The sequence below is a fragment of the Ylistrum balloti genome, unplaced genomic scaffold (genome assembly GCF_031769215.1).
Source record: "Ylistrum balloti isolate Yb309-2 unplaced genomic scaffold, AGI_CSIRO_Ybal_v1 Utg371556, whole genome shotgun sequence".
Lineage (NCBI taxonomy): Eukaryota > Metazoa > Mollusca > Bivalvia > Pectinida > Pectinidae > Ylistrum > Ylistrum balloti.
The window spans coordinates 413157-430224 of record NW_026782800.1 but is presented as its reverse complement, the minus strand read 5'-3'; the positions used below and the strand labels follow the sequence as shown (position 1 = coordinate 430224).

Here is a 17068-nt window from a genome sequence, read left to right as displayed (position 1 = left end):
TGGTGGGGGGGGGGGGTGGGAGGGGGAGGGGAGGCAAATTGGTTAGAGTTGCATGTTTGCATGTCGTGCTTGTTTTTCGTGTTTCATTTTCATGTCTTTATTTCATGCTTTTTTTCTTGCTTGTATTTCGTGCCTGTATTTCGGCTGTTTTTCATGTATATATTTCGTGGCTGTCAAATTCGTGTAATTTCTAGCCTGAAGATTAATTGCTGAAAATGATTAAAATAGTCACCAGAAAAATGTAACTCATTACAACCAAGTTACACCATCAAACACTTCTCTCGTTTGGGTAAATTTGGAAGGATATATACGGTAATCGTGGTAAATAAGGGTATTTCCCTAATTTCCCCCACACCCACGTATCTTGTATATTAGAAGGGTATATACGGTACATCCGGAAAGAGCGGGGATTCCCCTCGTTTTCCAATTTGACTATTGATATTTAAACCAGACCCAAATTTAGACCACAGTTGTCAGCAAGGTAGGGAGGTGGGAGGACCGCGTCATGCCTCCCTTTGCAGGACGCTATATGAAGATGGATAGCTAGGAGCGCCACGATCGTTAAATTACCTTCTTAAATCATCACGGGTAGGTTTAAAGGATATATCGATTTTGCAAGTTTAATTATATCTAGGAATAGATTTTTTTAAAAATATATAATTTATATTAAAAATCATATAAGAATGTTTCTGGCATATTTGCATTTTTAGACAAACTATTTTTACTAATATCAGATACACCTGGGACGTATAATACGTTATATACGTCCCTGAATACACACATGGATGAAGAATGAAGTCTTTGTTTAAGAGATATTCAGTGCTAATGCAAATTAATTAAGAGGGAAGTGTTTGCCGGGATTTTGCATATGGGAAAACTTCCTGTTGGTGATAATGTGTTTGCCATTTCTGGGGAAAAAACTAACAGCTGATATTAAAATCAACAGTCAGCTCCAAGATCCCGCATGGACCAACGCTCTCGACCACGTTTTAGCTGGAAATCATGGATGATGGCACTCGTATACGAGTTGCCTCCCTTGGCCAACTAGGACATGACCTTTACCCTATTGCAGTTCGGTCTGAAACAACAAAATCTTTTGACCAGCTAAGACGCCGCGTTTAACACCATTGAGAGAGACAACTGACTCTTGGTATGTATAAAATTAAATTTTTTATTCGTGATATTTTGAGGTAAGCTTTCCTATATCTCGGAACATGTTGTACAGGATGAGACATGTTGTTAGGAGTAGGACGCGGTACCGGGTAATGACACTTCCTGAAATTCACAGACAGAAATGTCACATGTGTAATTAAATTCAAAATTTTGCAATTATAACTTATAGAAAGAAGGATAAAAAAGTAAGAAAAAAAGGAAGAAAAAGAAGAAAAACAAAACAGAAAAAATACCAGCAATATTATTGGCGCAATGACATCTTGTTTACTATCTGCACGGACACACGTGATTGATGCCACTCAAGGGTTCGACAAACACTAGCAACATATATATTTTCATATATTTTTTTTCATTTAATTTTATTTTTGATTTATAAAACTATATTTTTAATATAAAATTTTGAGTGGCATAACATTTTAAATTTAGATTTATATAAAAAAATTGTTTGGTCTATGATAATTTTTCAACCAGTTGAACGTAATATTGTTGTAGATCAGTGTTGTTCTATATCTCTATAGTATACCCTTGTAATTGTTTCTTCTCAAAGAAAACAGACTCATGGTACATTGAAAACTTTTTGTGAGACCATGCATTTTATCTTCCAACTCTACAGCAGTATTTATATTTTTGGTGGGAGGGCATTGGTTGTGATCAACATGGAAACAGAATGGCTTAATGGTGAACTCCAATTTGGTTTTAGCATGTACAAAGGGATGTGCTAATATATTGATAATGAAACCTTGGGTGTTTTAAGGTGATAATCCTTTACCATGTACTTGAAATTTTTTTAGAGCTTACTTAAAAATGTGAATGTAATTATGTAAGAGAGAAGAAATATTTTATTTTTTTGTGCAATATGAAGCTGAACATGTTTGATGCCTGTTGGCACAACCTTATTTTAATTAGAGAACATGGCATTATTGACTTGGAATGACCAAGATTTACAAGGCGGGTGTTGTTGATACAACAGAAGATTCTTATCCTTCTTGTCTTAATCTCCTTGTACTTTTTCAGAGTCTCTCTGGAAATCTATTGTTCTTACTTTCCCTAGCTTTAATGAATTTGTGTTAATGTTCCGTGATTATGATGGTGTGTTTTTTTTCTGTTGTTGTAACAATTTGTATGTAATCCTTTCATCCTTTTAGGAATACTTTATTACAATTAACTTCCATCTATCAGAGAAAATAATGGATACAGAGAAAGATCTCATTTCCATGGCAACAGAAGCGCTACAAGCTCATACACGTTTGACTTATAAATTACCTAGAGCCTCAAAAGGTGAGTAAAATTTCTTAAAATTTGTGAAATTTATAGGTTGTCTTTATCCTTAGTGACAAGATTTATATATAAAAACAAGAAGATTCCAGCCTGAATAACATGTTTATGTTTTAGTACAAATCATCAACGTAATTGAAAAATGTTGCTAAACGATATTAAAATGAACATCAATATTGAATAGAGCAATATTGTATCAGCAGATTTGTCATTTTAATTTATCATAGCAGATGTATTTTGTGGAGAAAACCCAGTTATTTTATCTTTTGTCAAAAAAATTTTACAATTTGGCAGATCCTAGAAAAAAAACAAAAAAAACAAAAATCCAAAAACGAATAAAAAGAAAAATGAAACCAAAATTCCAAATGTATGAATTTGAACTCTTGTTTATAGAAGGTACAATATGATCTATGACACTCCCAGCTTTAAGTGAAATTGACTCCACCATATTTCATTTTCAGTCCATGAAAAAGCTTGTGAGACTTTAGACAATCTGAGAGACATTAAGGCAGAACTTGACGGATCAAATGCGAACTTTGACCCTCCACAAATCAAGCGTGACCAGTTCACAGAATTTCGTCAGCTGACACTAATGCATGTGCCATCATCTGTGACGGAGGAGGTCAAAGTAAAATTCAACAATTTTGTCACTCACGCATTCAAAGGTACAAAAAACAGTCTTTTCTACATGAATATTTATTGTAATTTTCACTAAGATGCGTATGCAAAAACACTGTGTTTTTCACTAATCCACACTACTGTCAGGCAATTTTATTAAAATATAATTAATTCAGAATTAAACCTCAATTAAAACTTGAAAAATCATTAATCATGGTCTTAATTGCAGTTGTATAAAAAGTGTGACTTTCATTAGTCACTTAACATGAACATTAGTTAGAGTTGAAAGCTGGCCTGTTTCTTCTCATTATGTGATAAAAGAAATTAACATTATACAAATACATAAGATTGATGGTGAAGTGGTGATTTACTAAGATTTCACCCTCATGACCAGGGTTTTATTCCACGATTGATTATGAAAAGGTCAGGGGTCATCTGCCCAACTACTTCAGTTTTCCTTGGATACTGTGGTTTCCTCCCTCAGTAAGATTTCCTCCTTCAGTAAGATTTCCTCCCTCAGTAAGATTTCCTCCCTCAGTAAGATTTCCTCCTTCAGTAAGATTTCCTCCCTCAGTAAGATTTCCTCCCTCAGTAAGATTTCCTCCCTCAGTAAGATTTCCTCCCTCAGTAAGATTTCCTCCTTCAGTAAGATTTCCTCCTTCAGTAAGATTTCCTCCTTCAGTAAGATTTCCTCCTTCAGTAAGATTTCCTCCTTCAGTAAGATTTCCTCCTTCAGTAAGATTTCCTCCCTCAGTAAGATTTCCTCCCTCAGTAAGATTTCCTCCTTCAGTAAGATTTCCTCCCTCAGTAAGATTTCCTCCTTCAGTAAGATTTCCTCCTTCAGTAAGATTTCCTCCCTCAGTAAGATTTCCTCCCTCAGTAAGATTTCCTCCTTCAGTAAGATTTCCTCCTTCAGTAAGATTTCCTCCTTCAGTAAGATTTCCTTTCCTCCTCCCTAAGATTTCCTCCTTCAGTAAGATTTCCTCCTTCAGTAAGATTTCCTCCTTCAGTAAGATTTCCTCCTTCAGTAAGATTTCCTCCCTCAGTAAGATTTCCTCCTTCAGTAAGATTTCCTCCTTCAGTAAGATTTCCTCCTTCAGTAAGATTTCCTCCTTCAGTAAGATTTCCTCCCTCAGTAAGATTTCCTCCTTCAGTAAGATTTCCTCCTTCAGTAAGATTTCCTCCTTCAGTAAGATTTCCTCCTCAGTAAGATCCTCCCTCAGTAAGATTTCCTCCTTCAGTAAGATTTCCTCCTTCAGTAAGATTTCCTCCCTCAGTAAGATTTCCTCCCTCAGTAAGATTTCCTCCCTCAGTAAGATTTCCTCCCTCAGTAAGATTTCCTCCTTCAGTAAGATTTCCTCCTTCAGTAAGATTTCCTCCTTCAGTAAGACTCCTCACACATTTTAGTTTGGGCCAGGAAGGGTAATAAGTATAAGTTGGTACAACTTGTTTTAAAATTGTTTTAAGGTAAATCACATTTGCATATGATATACAATATTACATTGTTAGTTCAGATGTATCCATATTCTGTCAGTTCACACAGTCAAATGTATACAAAATAGACTCTGATATCATTCTGCCGTTGTAAAACAAAATTGAATTTTTGTGTATAAAATGGATTATAATTTCCATACAAGCAAAATATTTAATAAAATGAAAAAGAAAATAAGCTTTGCTTTATAAATATGGCCCCAATCACATGAGCGGTAATATCTGTTCTGTTTTTTTTTCCCTTTTCTCAGATGCATGTCGCAGAGTGTTGTGTGTGACCTTGGTTACCTGCCCTTGGTATCAGGTAACACAGCAGGAAAGAGGTGAAATGGCACGGCATAATGTGTTATTTATCGTGTACCTGTCACATGACCACCAGTATCTCGCACCAACCAATCATCATGATCAAGAGAAAGCTTTTGTTATAGATGAGGTAAGAGGAAAAAGAAAAGTTTGAATATGACCAGGGAGTTACCTGCCCTTGACTTGACTTCATGAATTTGTGTTATCTATAGTATTTATCAGCAATAAGTTCACAATATCTTCATTAGTTTCAACAGATGCTGTAATAGTCCTGTATTAAGCCCACTCCCTGACTTTCGGTCAAAGGTGATACATTCACCTCCTGATCCTACGGCTAGTGCTGTGTGATATTATTGAAATACCAATGTACCGCAATGTACAGAGTCGATACAATATAACGGTATGCAGTCCCTAAAAACGGTTATATCACAATGGTTTAAAATATGCATGCTTATCAGTAACAATTTACTATTTTCACAATATTTGTTCACACAAATAACGTAAATTGTTTCAATGTAAAATGGGCTTACGTCATTCTGTCGTTACGTGGTCTTTGAAGCACTTGATCGCCATGTTAAAATTTTCGTGATTGAAATTCTTGACATATATGTTCACAGCATCGGTACTACTAAACACCGATTTTTTAAAAAAAATTTGCACATGAGGTTCATATGTAAGATTATCTAGAATCACATAAAATGAGATATTAAACCTTAATCATTTTGTAATAATACATAGACATGATCGTACTCAACTCTTACGTACATAGCGTCGAGTTACTGGTTTCGGTGATTGTAAGGATAGGAATGAGTACACACTTAAGCTTCTCTAGAAACGATGATATTGTTCAGCTTCTAGTTTGCAGTGCACGTGACACAATAAAATATTCAGAAGTCACCGATTTAGGCACCTCACCGGGGATATATATTTATTCCTAATTTAATGTATTATTATGATATTAATCCATTAAGTCAATATATTGCAATACATACCACAAGATCTTGTTGGATATTGCAATACAGTGCAATACCAGTTTGTCCGCAATACTCAGCACTGCCTACTACAGGATCTTTGATGTCTTGCACCATCTGATAATTCTCCAACTTTTCTGTAATTTTCAGGGCTGGTTGTACGCTGTTGAATTATATCACTTCCTTCACTTCCTGTCACGAGGACGGACAAGGTGTATAGAAGTTCTGTTTGCCCCTAGATCTGCTGTTGTGTACGAGGATGAGGTCTGGCAAAATCTACATCACTTAATGAATTACAGAGATCTTATGGGTAATTTCCTTAACAGAGTCAAATAATTGTTGATAATTATTCTAACTTAGTTGATTTAATAACGGTGTCATGTGACCTTGGTGTTCTTGTCATATGTTGTTATCACCCCTGTTCTGTAACTCTTCTGTCTTGTAATGTAATAAACCTGTTCTATGTGTTGTACGCCATTTTTAGACATTTTCTCATTAAAATGTTGTGTCGAATCGGCCCGTTAAACAATAATGATTACCAATTTGTTTAAATGAATTACTTCTCCAAATATAAATTGTGAAAATAGATATCATTATCTTTTGGTAATTTGAATCTTTCCGTGTTTATTCAGCCAGCTGTTGTTTAAATCCATATAAATAAGTAAATATAGTTGAGCCTTTAGCGTACTATTGATCCATTTACTAAGTGTTACCAGTAAGTGTTTGAATTTATAAATTTGAGCTTTTCATATTTAAGTTTTCTTCTCATTTAAAGGTTTGCAAGGGTCAGTGTTTTCCTGTCAAGGCCAATGTACAGGAAAGATTGGAAAGAAAACTTCCAAAAAAGGACCGTTCAGAATGAAGGAAACGGCAACGTTTCAAGACTTTTGTAATAGTTTTAGGTAATGTCACAGGGAAACATCATTATTCCTTGTTAGAGGTAACATTTTTGTGGTTTGATGAATTTATAAAAAAAAAAAGTTCAATATTCAATTGTTGATCAATTTCAATTGTTGAAAGTGTTATTTTCAAAAATTTCTGATGTATTGGATTTTTAACACAAATTATGGAAAAAATCTGAATTTAAAGGAAATTTAGCATCAAACTCAACCAATCTGTTGTAAAAACGTCTTCATGATCAGACCATTCTATTATTATAAAAAACTTCATTAATCACCAGAACGTTTGGGCCCATTACCCAAAATTCCATTTTCATCGAGATGTTTCTAGCCAATAGTAAGACACCTGTATGCGTCCATTTTGATGTAACTAGTTGCACAAACTTGGTAAAGTCAATCTAATTTATTTCATTTGAATTTCAAATCGAACAACAGTTGAATCTTTGATTTATTCTCAGGTTGATTCATCATCTCTACAATTTGGTGTCAGGATTACCTCCCTTGACTGACATCTTCTCAATTGAAGATTTGCCAGCATTAGCAAAGGAAGGGGCTCAGATGCTGCAGAGACTGTACAAGGTAGGAAGTGTTTATTAAACATTTCCTATGTTATAAATTGTTATACTCCAACTTGAAGCTTAACAGGTGGTATAATGTTTTTAGGTCATCTGACTTCTCAAGTTCCACCAGTGCGATTGAGCCAAAACTTGCATGAAATGATCATGACATGGCACTGACCAAAGTTTGTTACTTCAAACATCCTCGGAATAACCAGAACACCCAGGATGATGATATTTGGCCTGAAGCATGCTGGGATGAAGGTTTACAAAGTTTGTTGAAATGAATAATCTTAACGCACTTTCAAGGTGGTGGCTGAGTGCCCTTGATTCTTAAGTCAAGGTGGAATAAGTTCAAAATTTGAAATCTTGTATTTTATGTCAGATGACTGTTAAGGCCCATGGGCCTCTTGTTGTGTTTTTGGGTGGTCAGTTGGCACAATAGTACACTTAGTTGACCCATTCTACATGAACCAGATCACTTGTCAGATCATGAGGGGTTTCAACAGATACCTGTTTCCTCCCACATGTAGACCTGGTTGGAAGCTTCAATTCTGGCTAATAAAATTGATTAATTTAAAAAAAACAGCTTTTTTTACAATTCTTGTAGCTTCATGAAGTTTAAATATCGAATGTAATCGTCAGTGTTTTTGTCCCATCTGTACATGTTTCTTTGATGTACCTCAAGCAAGTTCACTTATGAAGGTCAATCACCCAAAGGTCTAGGTCACTCACTAAAAATAGAATTCTGTTACATCACTCTAGGAGCTGTATCTATGGACTAATTTTGTTCAAACTTGAGGTTTTTAGCATTAAGGTATAGTCAATGAATTGTAATATGAAGGTCATCTTGCCCTAATGGAGGTCACTTTTTGCTCCAAATAAAAATCTCTGTCAAATGCGAAGTAAATTGATTATAAAAACTTGTTTAGTTCTGCTGATTCGCTCTTGATGTCAGGTTGACATTTAAAATTAAGTTAAGAATATATGATATAATAACATACAACATATTTTTCTTGTTTTATTAGGATCACGACACCTCAAAACGTGACATTTTCAACATTGTCATGAAATGGAACGAGGACATGAAAGATCAACTCTCTAAGTTTAAATATACTGACGTGAACAAAATTGATAAAATCCTTCAGGAGTGGCAGTTTGATGTTCGTCTGGAAGGTCGGACTCTTTTACAGCAAAGTGAGTATTGTACTATTGGGACCAATGGTCCTGGAAATAGGACCCAAGAGATGTGAAATTATTGAACTCTATGTCAAACAGAGGCCTGAACAAGTTCTCAAATAATAACCATAGTATTGAAGAATTACCTTAACAACAGTTTTTGTTTCCTAAACTGTAAGTATACTACCTATTAGAAACTTTAGTCCTAGCTTATGTAAAAAATTTCCAAACAATATTTCTGGTTTTACCTGTTAATTGGTTGGTTACAGGTTTTCTGTCTCATTGACTTGTCCTAATGCTAGGTGTGGTATCGCTGATGAAAGTCAATGTTCTAGTTCTGTGACTCAGTCCTAATGCTAGGTGTTGTATCACTGATGAATGTCAGTGTTCTAGTTCTGTGACTCTGTCCTAATGCTATGTGTGGTATCATTGATGAACGTCAGTGTTCTGGTTCCATGTCCCTGTCCTAATGCTATGTGTGGTATCACTGATGAACGTCAGTGTTCTAGTTCTGTGACTCTGTCCTAATGCTATGTGTGGTATCATTGATGAACGTCAGTGTTCTAGTTCTGTGACTCTGTCCTAATGCTAGGTGTTGTATCACTGACGAACGTCAGTGTTCTGGTTCCATGTCCCTGTCCTAATGCTATGTGTTGTATCAATGATGAACGTCAGTGTTCTGGTTTTGTACCTCTGTTCTAATGCTAGGTGTGGTATCACTGATGAATGTCAGTGTTCTGGTTCTGTGCCTCTGTCCTAATGCTAGGTGTTGTATCATTGATGAACGTCAGTGTTCTGGTTCCATGTCCCTGTCCTAATGCTAGGTGTTGTATCATTGATGAACGTCAGTGTTCTGGTTTTGTGTCTCTGTCCTAATGCTATGTGTTGTATCACTGATGAACGTCAGTGTTCTAGTTCTGTGCCTCTGTCATAATGCTAGGTGTAGCCTCACTGATGAACGTCAGTGTTCTGGTTCTGTGCCTCTGTCCTAATCCTAGGTGTGGTATCATTGATGAACGTCAGTGTTCTAGTTCTGTGACTCTGTCCTAATGCTAGGTGTGGTATCATTGATGAACGTCAGTGTTCTAGTTCTGTGACTCTGTCCTAATGCTATGTGTGGTATCATTGATGAATGTCAGTGTTCTGGTTCCATGTCTCTGTCCTAATGCTATGTGTGGTATCACTGATGAATGTCAGTGTTCTGGTTCTGTGACTCTGTCCTAATGCTAGGTGTGGTATCATTGATGAACGTCAGTGTTCTAGTTCTGTGACTCTGTCCTAATGCTAGGTGTTGTATCATTGATGAACGTCAGTGTTCTGGTTCCATGTCCCTGTCCTAATGCTAGGTGTGGTATCACTGATGAACGTCAGTGTTCTAGTTCTGTTACTCTGTCCTAATGTTATGTGTGGTATCATTGATGAACGTCAGTGTTCTGGTTCCATGTCTCTGTCCTAATGCTATGTGTGGTATCACTGATGAATGTCAGTGTTCTGGTTCTGTGACTCTGTCCTAATGCTAGGTGTGGTATCATTGATGAACGTCAGTGTTCTAGTTCTGTGACTCTGTCCTAATGCTAGGTGTTGTATCATTGATGAACGTCAGTGTTCTGGTTCCATGTCCCTGTCCTAATGCTAGGTGTGGTATCACTGATGAACGTCAGTGTTCTAGTTCTGTTACTCTGTCCTAATGTTATGTGTGGTATCATTGATGAACGTCAGTGTTCTGGTTCCATGTCCCTGTCCTAATGCTGTGTGTGGTATCACTGATGAACGTCAGTGTTCTAGTTCTGTGACTCTGTCCTAATGCTAGGTGTTGTATCACTGATAAATGTTATTGTTCCATGACTCTGTCCTAATCCTAGGTGTAGCCTCACTGATAAATGTTATTGTTCCGTGACCCTGTCCTAATCCTAGGTGTAGCCTCACTGATAAATGTTATTGTTCCATGACTCTGTCCTAATCCTAGGTGTAGCCTCACTGAGAAATGTTATTGTTCCATGACCCTGTCCTAATCCTAGGTGTAGCCTCACTGATAAATGTTATTGTTCCATGACTCTGTCCTAATCCTAGGTGTAGCCTCACTGATAAATGTTATTGTTCCATGACTCTGTCCTAATCCTAGGTGTAGCCTCACTGATAAATGTTATTGTTCCATGACCCTGTCCTAATCCTAAGTGTAGCCTCACTGATAAATGTTATTGTTCCATGACTCTGTCCTAATCCTAGGTGTAGCCTCACTGATAAATGTTATTGTTCCGTGACTCTGTCCTAATGCTAGGTGTAGCCTCACTGATAAATGTTATTGTTCCATGACTCTGTCCTAATCCTAGGTGTAGCCTCACTGATAAATGTTATTGTTCCATGACTCTGTCCTAATGCTAGGTGTAGCCTCACTGATAAATGTTATTGTTCCATGACTCTGTCCTAATCCTAGGTGTAGCCTCACTGATAAATGTTATTGTTCCATGACCCTGTCCTAATCCTAGGTGTAGCCTCACTGATAAATGTTATTGTTCCATGACCCTGTCCTAATGCTAGGTGTAGCCTCACTGATAAATGTTATTGTTCCATGACTCTGTCCTAATCCTAGGTGTAGCCTCACTGATAAATGTTATTGTTCCATGACCCTGTCCTAATCCTAGGTGTAGCCTCACTGATAAATGTTATTGTTCCATGACTCTGTCCTAATCCTAGGTGTAGCCTCACTGATAAATGTTATTGTTCCGTGACTCTGTCCTAATGCTAGGTGTAGCCTCACTGATAAATGTTATTGTTCCATGACTCTGTCCTAATCCTAGGTGTAGCCTCACTGATAAATGTTATTGTTCCATGACTCTGTCCTAATGCTAGGTGTAGCCTCACTGATAAATGTTATTGTTCCATGACCCTGTCCTAATCCTAGGTGTAGCCTCACTGATAAATGTTATTGTTCCATGACTCTGTCCTAATCCTAGGTGTAGCCTCACTGAGAAATGTTATTGTTCTGTGACTCTGTCCTAATCCTAGGTGTAGCCTCACTGATAAATGTTATTGTTCCATGACCCTGTCCTAATCCTAGGTGTAGCCTCACTGATAAATGTTATTGTTCCATGACCCTGTCCTAATCCTAGGTGTAGCCTCACTGATAAATGTTATTGTTCCATGACCCTGTCCTAATCCTAGGTGTAGCCTCACTGATAAATGTTATTGTTCCATGACTCTGTCCTAATCCTAGGTGTAGCCTCACTGATAAATGTTATTGTTCCATGACTCTGTCCTAATCCTAAGTGTAGCCTCACTGATAAATGTTATTGTTCCATGACCCTGTCCTAATCCTAGGTGTAGCCTCACTGGTAAATGTTATTGTTCTGTGACTCTGTCCTTTAGCTAGATGCAGTCTATCTGATGAACCTTGATTTCTGGTTCTGGAGAACAATATTTAGCACAATACCTAATACAAAGATTCATGGTGTACACATTTTTTTGTTTTAGCCCTCCCTGATGATCACAGCAATCTGGTGTCAATAATGGAGAGAATTGGGGGACCAGTGGGAAAACTTGAACCGAGCCAAATCTTGCTGGTGGCCAGGGCAGGAAGTCACATGTACGGATTAGCCACACCGGAGAGTGACATCGATTACGTAGTCATATACGCCGAGAAAACAGAGGTAAAAATTTTAATCCAGGTCACTAAAACCATAGATAGGACAAAAGTACTAGAAACTGATGAAAGATTTATGGTATACCATTTGATTTGCAAATAATGATGAAAATATGTTTACACTTCAATATACATTCACATATCATTGAAGTGTTAAAATTTTTATTTTAAATGTCGAACTATTGCACTGATTTTGAAATCTGCAAAATCATTTGCTAGAGCAAAGATAGTTCAATTGAAAACAAAGCCCCAATATAGTTTCTAAAACCTGAATTGTGTGAGCTTTTGATTTGTTCTCTATAAAAGCATGATGGCCCAAGGTTTTTAATGTCTTTTCAAAATGTAATGACAAAATATAAAACGTTGGGAAAAAACTGATAACTGAGGACTTCTAAGATGGAAATTTCCCAGAAAGCGTTAGATAATGTATAATGGAAGGTCCACACCTCTGCTTTTCATTCATTTGTTTTAAATGTTTACTTATTTAATTGTAAAACAGGATTCGCTCCCTTGTCCCAACATATCGGTAATTAATTCTTATTGTCTGTGTAATACTAATATATCGTGTTATTTATATGAAAATTTTGTTTTGAAAACATTTTCTTGGAATTCAACTTCGAATTACCAGAGACAAAAATAAAATCATTGCTTTAATTGCCTTTTACTTGCTCTTGAAAAATATTTTATTTTGATTATATTTAGTGGGGTTACACTTTTGATATGTAGTCATTTTCAATTCTTTCTTTGTGTTGTCTATTATTGATTAATGTGGATGTTGTGAAAATGAGCCATGAAACTTAACCAGGAATATATGGAGTTATCTGCCCTTGCTAATATAGGCGGTGCTGGGGACATGTAAGGCTTTGAAGGATATTTACGAGAGTCGCGGTCCAACCAAGGATTTTGAATATGGAGCTTACGAGGCGAAAGTATTTTGTGAAATGGTGCTAAAAGGAAGTGTAGTCATATTAGAGGTAAGAAAACTGTAAAACGGTTCAAGAATGTGTTTAATTTTAAGTTAAAGATTAAAAATTCAGTTTTATCAGGTGAAATTGTATATTTTTGTGATGCTCAATTGCATGGTTAAAAAAAAAAATGGTATTTCATGAACACTGTGTGATAAATTAAGCTCAATAAATTTACTAACTTTAACAGTACTTGAGTTTATTCATGGATGAAATGTACCCACGAAATCAAACAAAATTAATTCCAATATGAAAATGAATGGTTTTATAATAATCGAATGATGTTAGTTTTAAGCTTCTTTCATGTTTTCACAAAGTACATACTGTGCAATTTGTTTGTTTTTTTGTGGTTGAAAAAAATAAAATTTCCTAGTTCTAACAAAAGCCTGAAGAAGAAATTACATATTTTTCACAGAGAAAATGAAATGGATTGTGTTTTCCTTATTAATGTTTTTTAGTGGATCTGTTTTTGGCGATTTTATTCCATCTTCTGAAATAGTGCAACTCCGAACTCAAAAATAACTTGAACATCTGTCTGTCCATTCTAAAAATTATTGGATATTAATATAAATGGAATCAATTTATGCTTAATTACAATTTTGAAAAATCTTCTATATCTTGTATATAGAGAAAAAAGACAACTTCTAAATATGGAAAGAATGTGGTTGATAAATTTGAAGATCTTATTTCTGTACATTATACAGTTGGTGTTTGCTGAAGGCCACGAGTATGCCAGTCCTGTATGGAAGGTAAGAGTTTTGATATTATATGACTTATGAACTGTAAATTTTTTGTTATGCCATAAATCTTAAAAAAAAAATATTTATTGAATTTTTATTTATGCTTCAATAAGGCCAGAGACAAAAGCATCAACTTTTACTGTAGAGGGTGGGCATATTACATAACAGTGCAATAGTTTTTGTAAAAATTGTCAGAACAGCAATGGACAAGGGTGGGCTTATTAGCAGATATGGCAGACTTATAGCAAGATACATTCAGTGGTATATCTTAATATTATATACTAAACTTGGAGATTAAAAGGGAATAGAACTAATACAAATTCTCAGAATCCAGCAATGATGATCATACTCATCCGTTAATAAGCCCACCTATATATATTGTAGTTGAAATAGAGATGTCCGCAGTTTTTAGGTCATCTGACCGAAGGGTCTGATGACCTATTGCGATCACCTTTTGTCCAGCGTTGTCCGTCGTAAACATTTTCAACTTCTTCTCAAGTTCTACATGTCTCATTAAGCTGAAACTTACCTGAAATGATCGTGACATAATCCTGACCAAAGTGTGTAAATTTCGGGTTGGTCCAAAATCCAACATGGCTGCCATGGCCGCCATCTTGAAAACACATTTTCAACTTCTTCTCAAGTTTAAAATTTGAAATCTTGTATTTTATGTCAGGTGACCGTTAAGGCCCATGGGCCTCTTGTTATGTAATTACCCTGTGTTGAGCCTCATTCATGCTAAGATGATTGGCTTTCTGAGGTTATTGTGTAATTAACAGGCAGACATAATAACACTATTTTAACCTTGTGACTTACAAAGTTTGTTCTTGTACTGTGTATTATAATAGCATTGTTAGCCAGCATGGATTTTGTAATGACACTAAAAGAAAATTAAAAGGGGGTGAAAACATATTTTATCTGTTTAAATGTTTTTAATCTGAGAGAAAATTTTAATAGTGGCACAGCTTATCAAGGGTTCTAATACTAAAACTTTTGTACAGTGGTATGGTTTTTTTCAAATATTTTTTTTGTAAATCATTTAGGCTAGTGTATAGGATTATGAAGTAAATAATGACAGAAACATTTCTTACATAAAAACTTTCATAGATACTTTTGAACCATCAGGCTCTATGTGAAAAGAAGAAAGCATTCCTGACTGAGTTAGGAATTCAACAGTTCCTTGGTTTGATCAAAAACAATTTCCATCTGTTAAACCAAGAAAAACATAGAGGCACCCCAAGGGACAGAAAGCTTTTTTATCAGGTAAGTTCAATGTTAAACAGAGAGGCACTGAAAGAAGCTGAGTAAATTGGACATACAGTTGTAACATGTGCTTTGACGGGTCAAGTTAATTTTGAAAAAAAAAACATTTGATATTCTGTAATATATTACTGCAAAATGTATGGTGAGAAAACTGCCATTACTGAAACCTGTAACAAATAAATATACTGTAAATTACTAATTTTTGTGGGGTATTTATAATTATTTTATAAAAAAGTGCAACTAGATTTATTGAGCTATATTTATTTATGAAATCAAGTGTCCACAAAAATAGTGTTTTTTGAAAAACCATGAAAATAGATGCTTTTATAGTATATAATGATAAACACTGTATCCAAAATAACCATTATTATACAGACAAACCATATGAAATAGTAACTTTTTGAAAAACCATGAAAATTAAGCACCACAAAAATATCTGATCTGACAGTAGGCATTGATGAGGATAAAATCAGAGATAAAAAGATACAGAGACTTGGAATATACTTACGATATATATTAAATATTTGAAACTATTGAAAATAAATTTCTATTCTGCAGATATTCCACAAAATGGATAGTGTTCATTACATGATGCAAGGAAAGGTGCCACCAGTTCGTTGTTCTGGGGAAGTGAAGAATTACATCATGAGGATACGTACCCAGCCGCTTGACGTAAGTAACAATTCATCCTGGGTCCATCAATTGTCAAAAGTCATTTAGAGAGTCAAATTCAACAATTTCCAATATCTCTCTGTTATTAAATCTGATTGAAAATGTTGATTGATGAATTAGTCCAGTTATGGGAAGCAAACATCCCTTAAGATAATCCATAATCTGATTTATAAGTCCCAGGAGAAATATAACAAATATGACATGTACGAGACTGAGCTCAACTTGAGTCAGAAACAGGAAAATCTTTTAAAATGGCTTATATTATAATTATTGATTTATCTACAGGGAGATCTAGACAGAGACCTGTTGAACCAAACAGCTCACCAGAAATTTCATGAGCTACAATTGGAGCTTGGAGCTCGTACAGAACGTCTGAAGGAAAATATGGACTACACACTTGTTTCTGATTGGCTGATATCAGTACGTGGTATAGAGGAGAGGAAGTAGGGAAACTAAGACTATATCTTGATCTCTGATTGGCTGATATCAGTGAACAGTATATAGGACAGCAAGTAGGGAAACCAGGACTATGTCCTGGTGTCTGATTGGCTGATATCTTGCAGTTCTAAGGACAAAATGTCAAAAAAGTAAGACTACACCTGGTCTGTGATTGGTTAATATCATTTTGTTGTTAAGGACATGAGGACAGAAACTTAGGACAGAAGTAAGTAATGATTAGCCTTGATATGAGGGACATCTAAGGATTTGTCAGAGCTATCTCTTTTTGAAGCCAGATTTTGTGGTGGTTTGTCTGCAGTCTGAAATTATGGATACTTGTCTAAGTGTGTCACATTCATTGGGACAGTTGTCATATTGTGTCTGTAATTCATCTCTCTTTATGTGGGTATTTAAAATATTTTAAATATTTACCCAGGATTAGAAAATAAGAAAAAAATATGTATAAACATGTGCAAATAAATAAATAAATAAATAGATAAAAATATGTATAAATACATGCAAATAAATAAATTAATTAATTAAAGAAATGTATAAATATGTGCAAATTAATAAATAAACACTTAAGTTTATACAAAAAGATGAATTTCAAATATCATTTCACGTATCTCTCTCTCTATATATATATATATATTTATGGATATGGAAAAATACGTTTTTTTTTCAAAATTACTATTCAGAATGTTTTGTATAAAAACAATTGTAAATTCACCTAAAGGTAGAAAGTAATACAAGATGTCTATAAAATTTAAATTTGTTTTGTTGGTAATATTTGATAATGGTTTGTTACCCACAAAACTTTTGTGTAAAACTTGGTTGTAGATGACATCTTGTACGAAGGTCTATGGACCCCTTTATCACCATTA

At 35.2% G+C, this 17068-nt stretch overlaps 1 protein-coding gene across 2 annotated transcripts; it reads left to right on the top strand.

Moving 5' to 3' along the window:
* Nucleotides 1–505: 505 nt before the first annotated feature.
* On the top strand, nt 506–16741 carry LOC132563009 (uncharacterized). 2 transcript variants are annotated; one of them, XM_060227773.1, is made up of 15 exons: nt 506–588; nt 947–1150; nt 2353–2451; nt 2910–3113; nt 4809–4990; nt 5982–6141; nt 6607–6733; nt 7189–7309; nt 8316–8484; nt 11938–12113; nt 12946–13080; nt 13776–13820; nt 14937–15074; nt 15633–15746; nt 16032–16741. In XM_060227773.1, exons 3-15 carry the CDS (start codon nt 2361–2363, stop codon nt 16191–16193), a joined length of 1824 nt encoding a protein of 607 aa, XP_060083756.1. In that variant the 5' UTR covers nt 506–588; nt 947–1150; nt 2353–2360; the 3' UTR covers nt 16194–16741. The 2 variants fall into 2 exon arrangements, with proteins under 2 accessions (XP_060083756.1, XP_060083755.1); XM_060227772.1 differs by having other exon boundaries at nt 2319–2451.
* The last annotated feature ends 327 nt before the right edge of the window (nt 16742–17068 follow it).

Excerpts from the sequence above, each read along its gene's own strand:
- LOC132563009 (XM_060227773.1), top strand. The coding sequence starts at position 2,361 with ATGGATACAGAGAAAGATCTCATTTCCATGGCAACAGAAGCGCTACAA. Across the intron at positions 13,081-13,775 it reads GAAGTGTAGTCATATTAGAG|TTGGTGTTTGCTGAAGGCCA; the intron begins GTAAGAAAACTG and ends TACATTATACAG. Across the intron at positions 15,075-15,632 it reads ACAGAAAGCTTTTTTATCAG|ATATTCCACAAAATGGATAG; the intron begins GTAAGTTCAATG and ends TCTATTCTGCAG.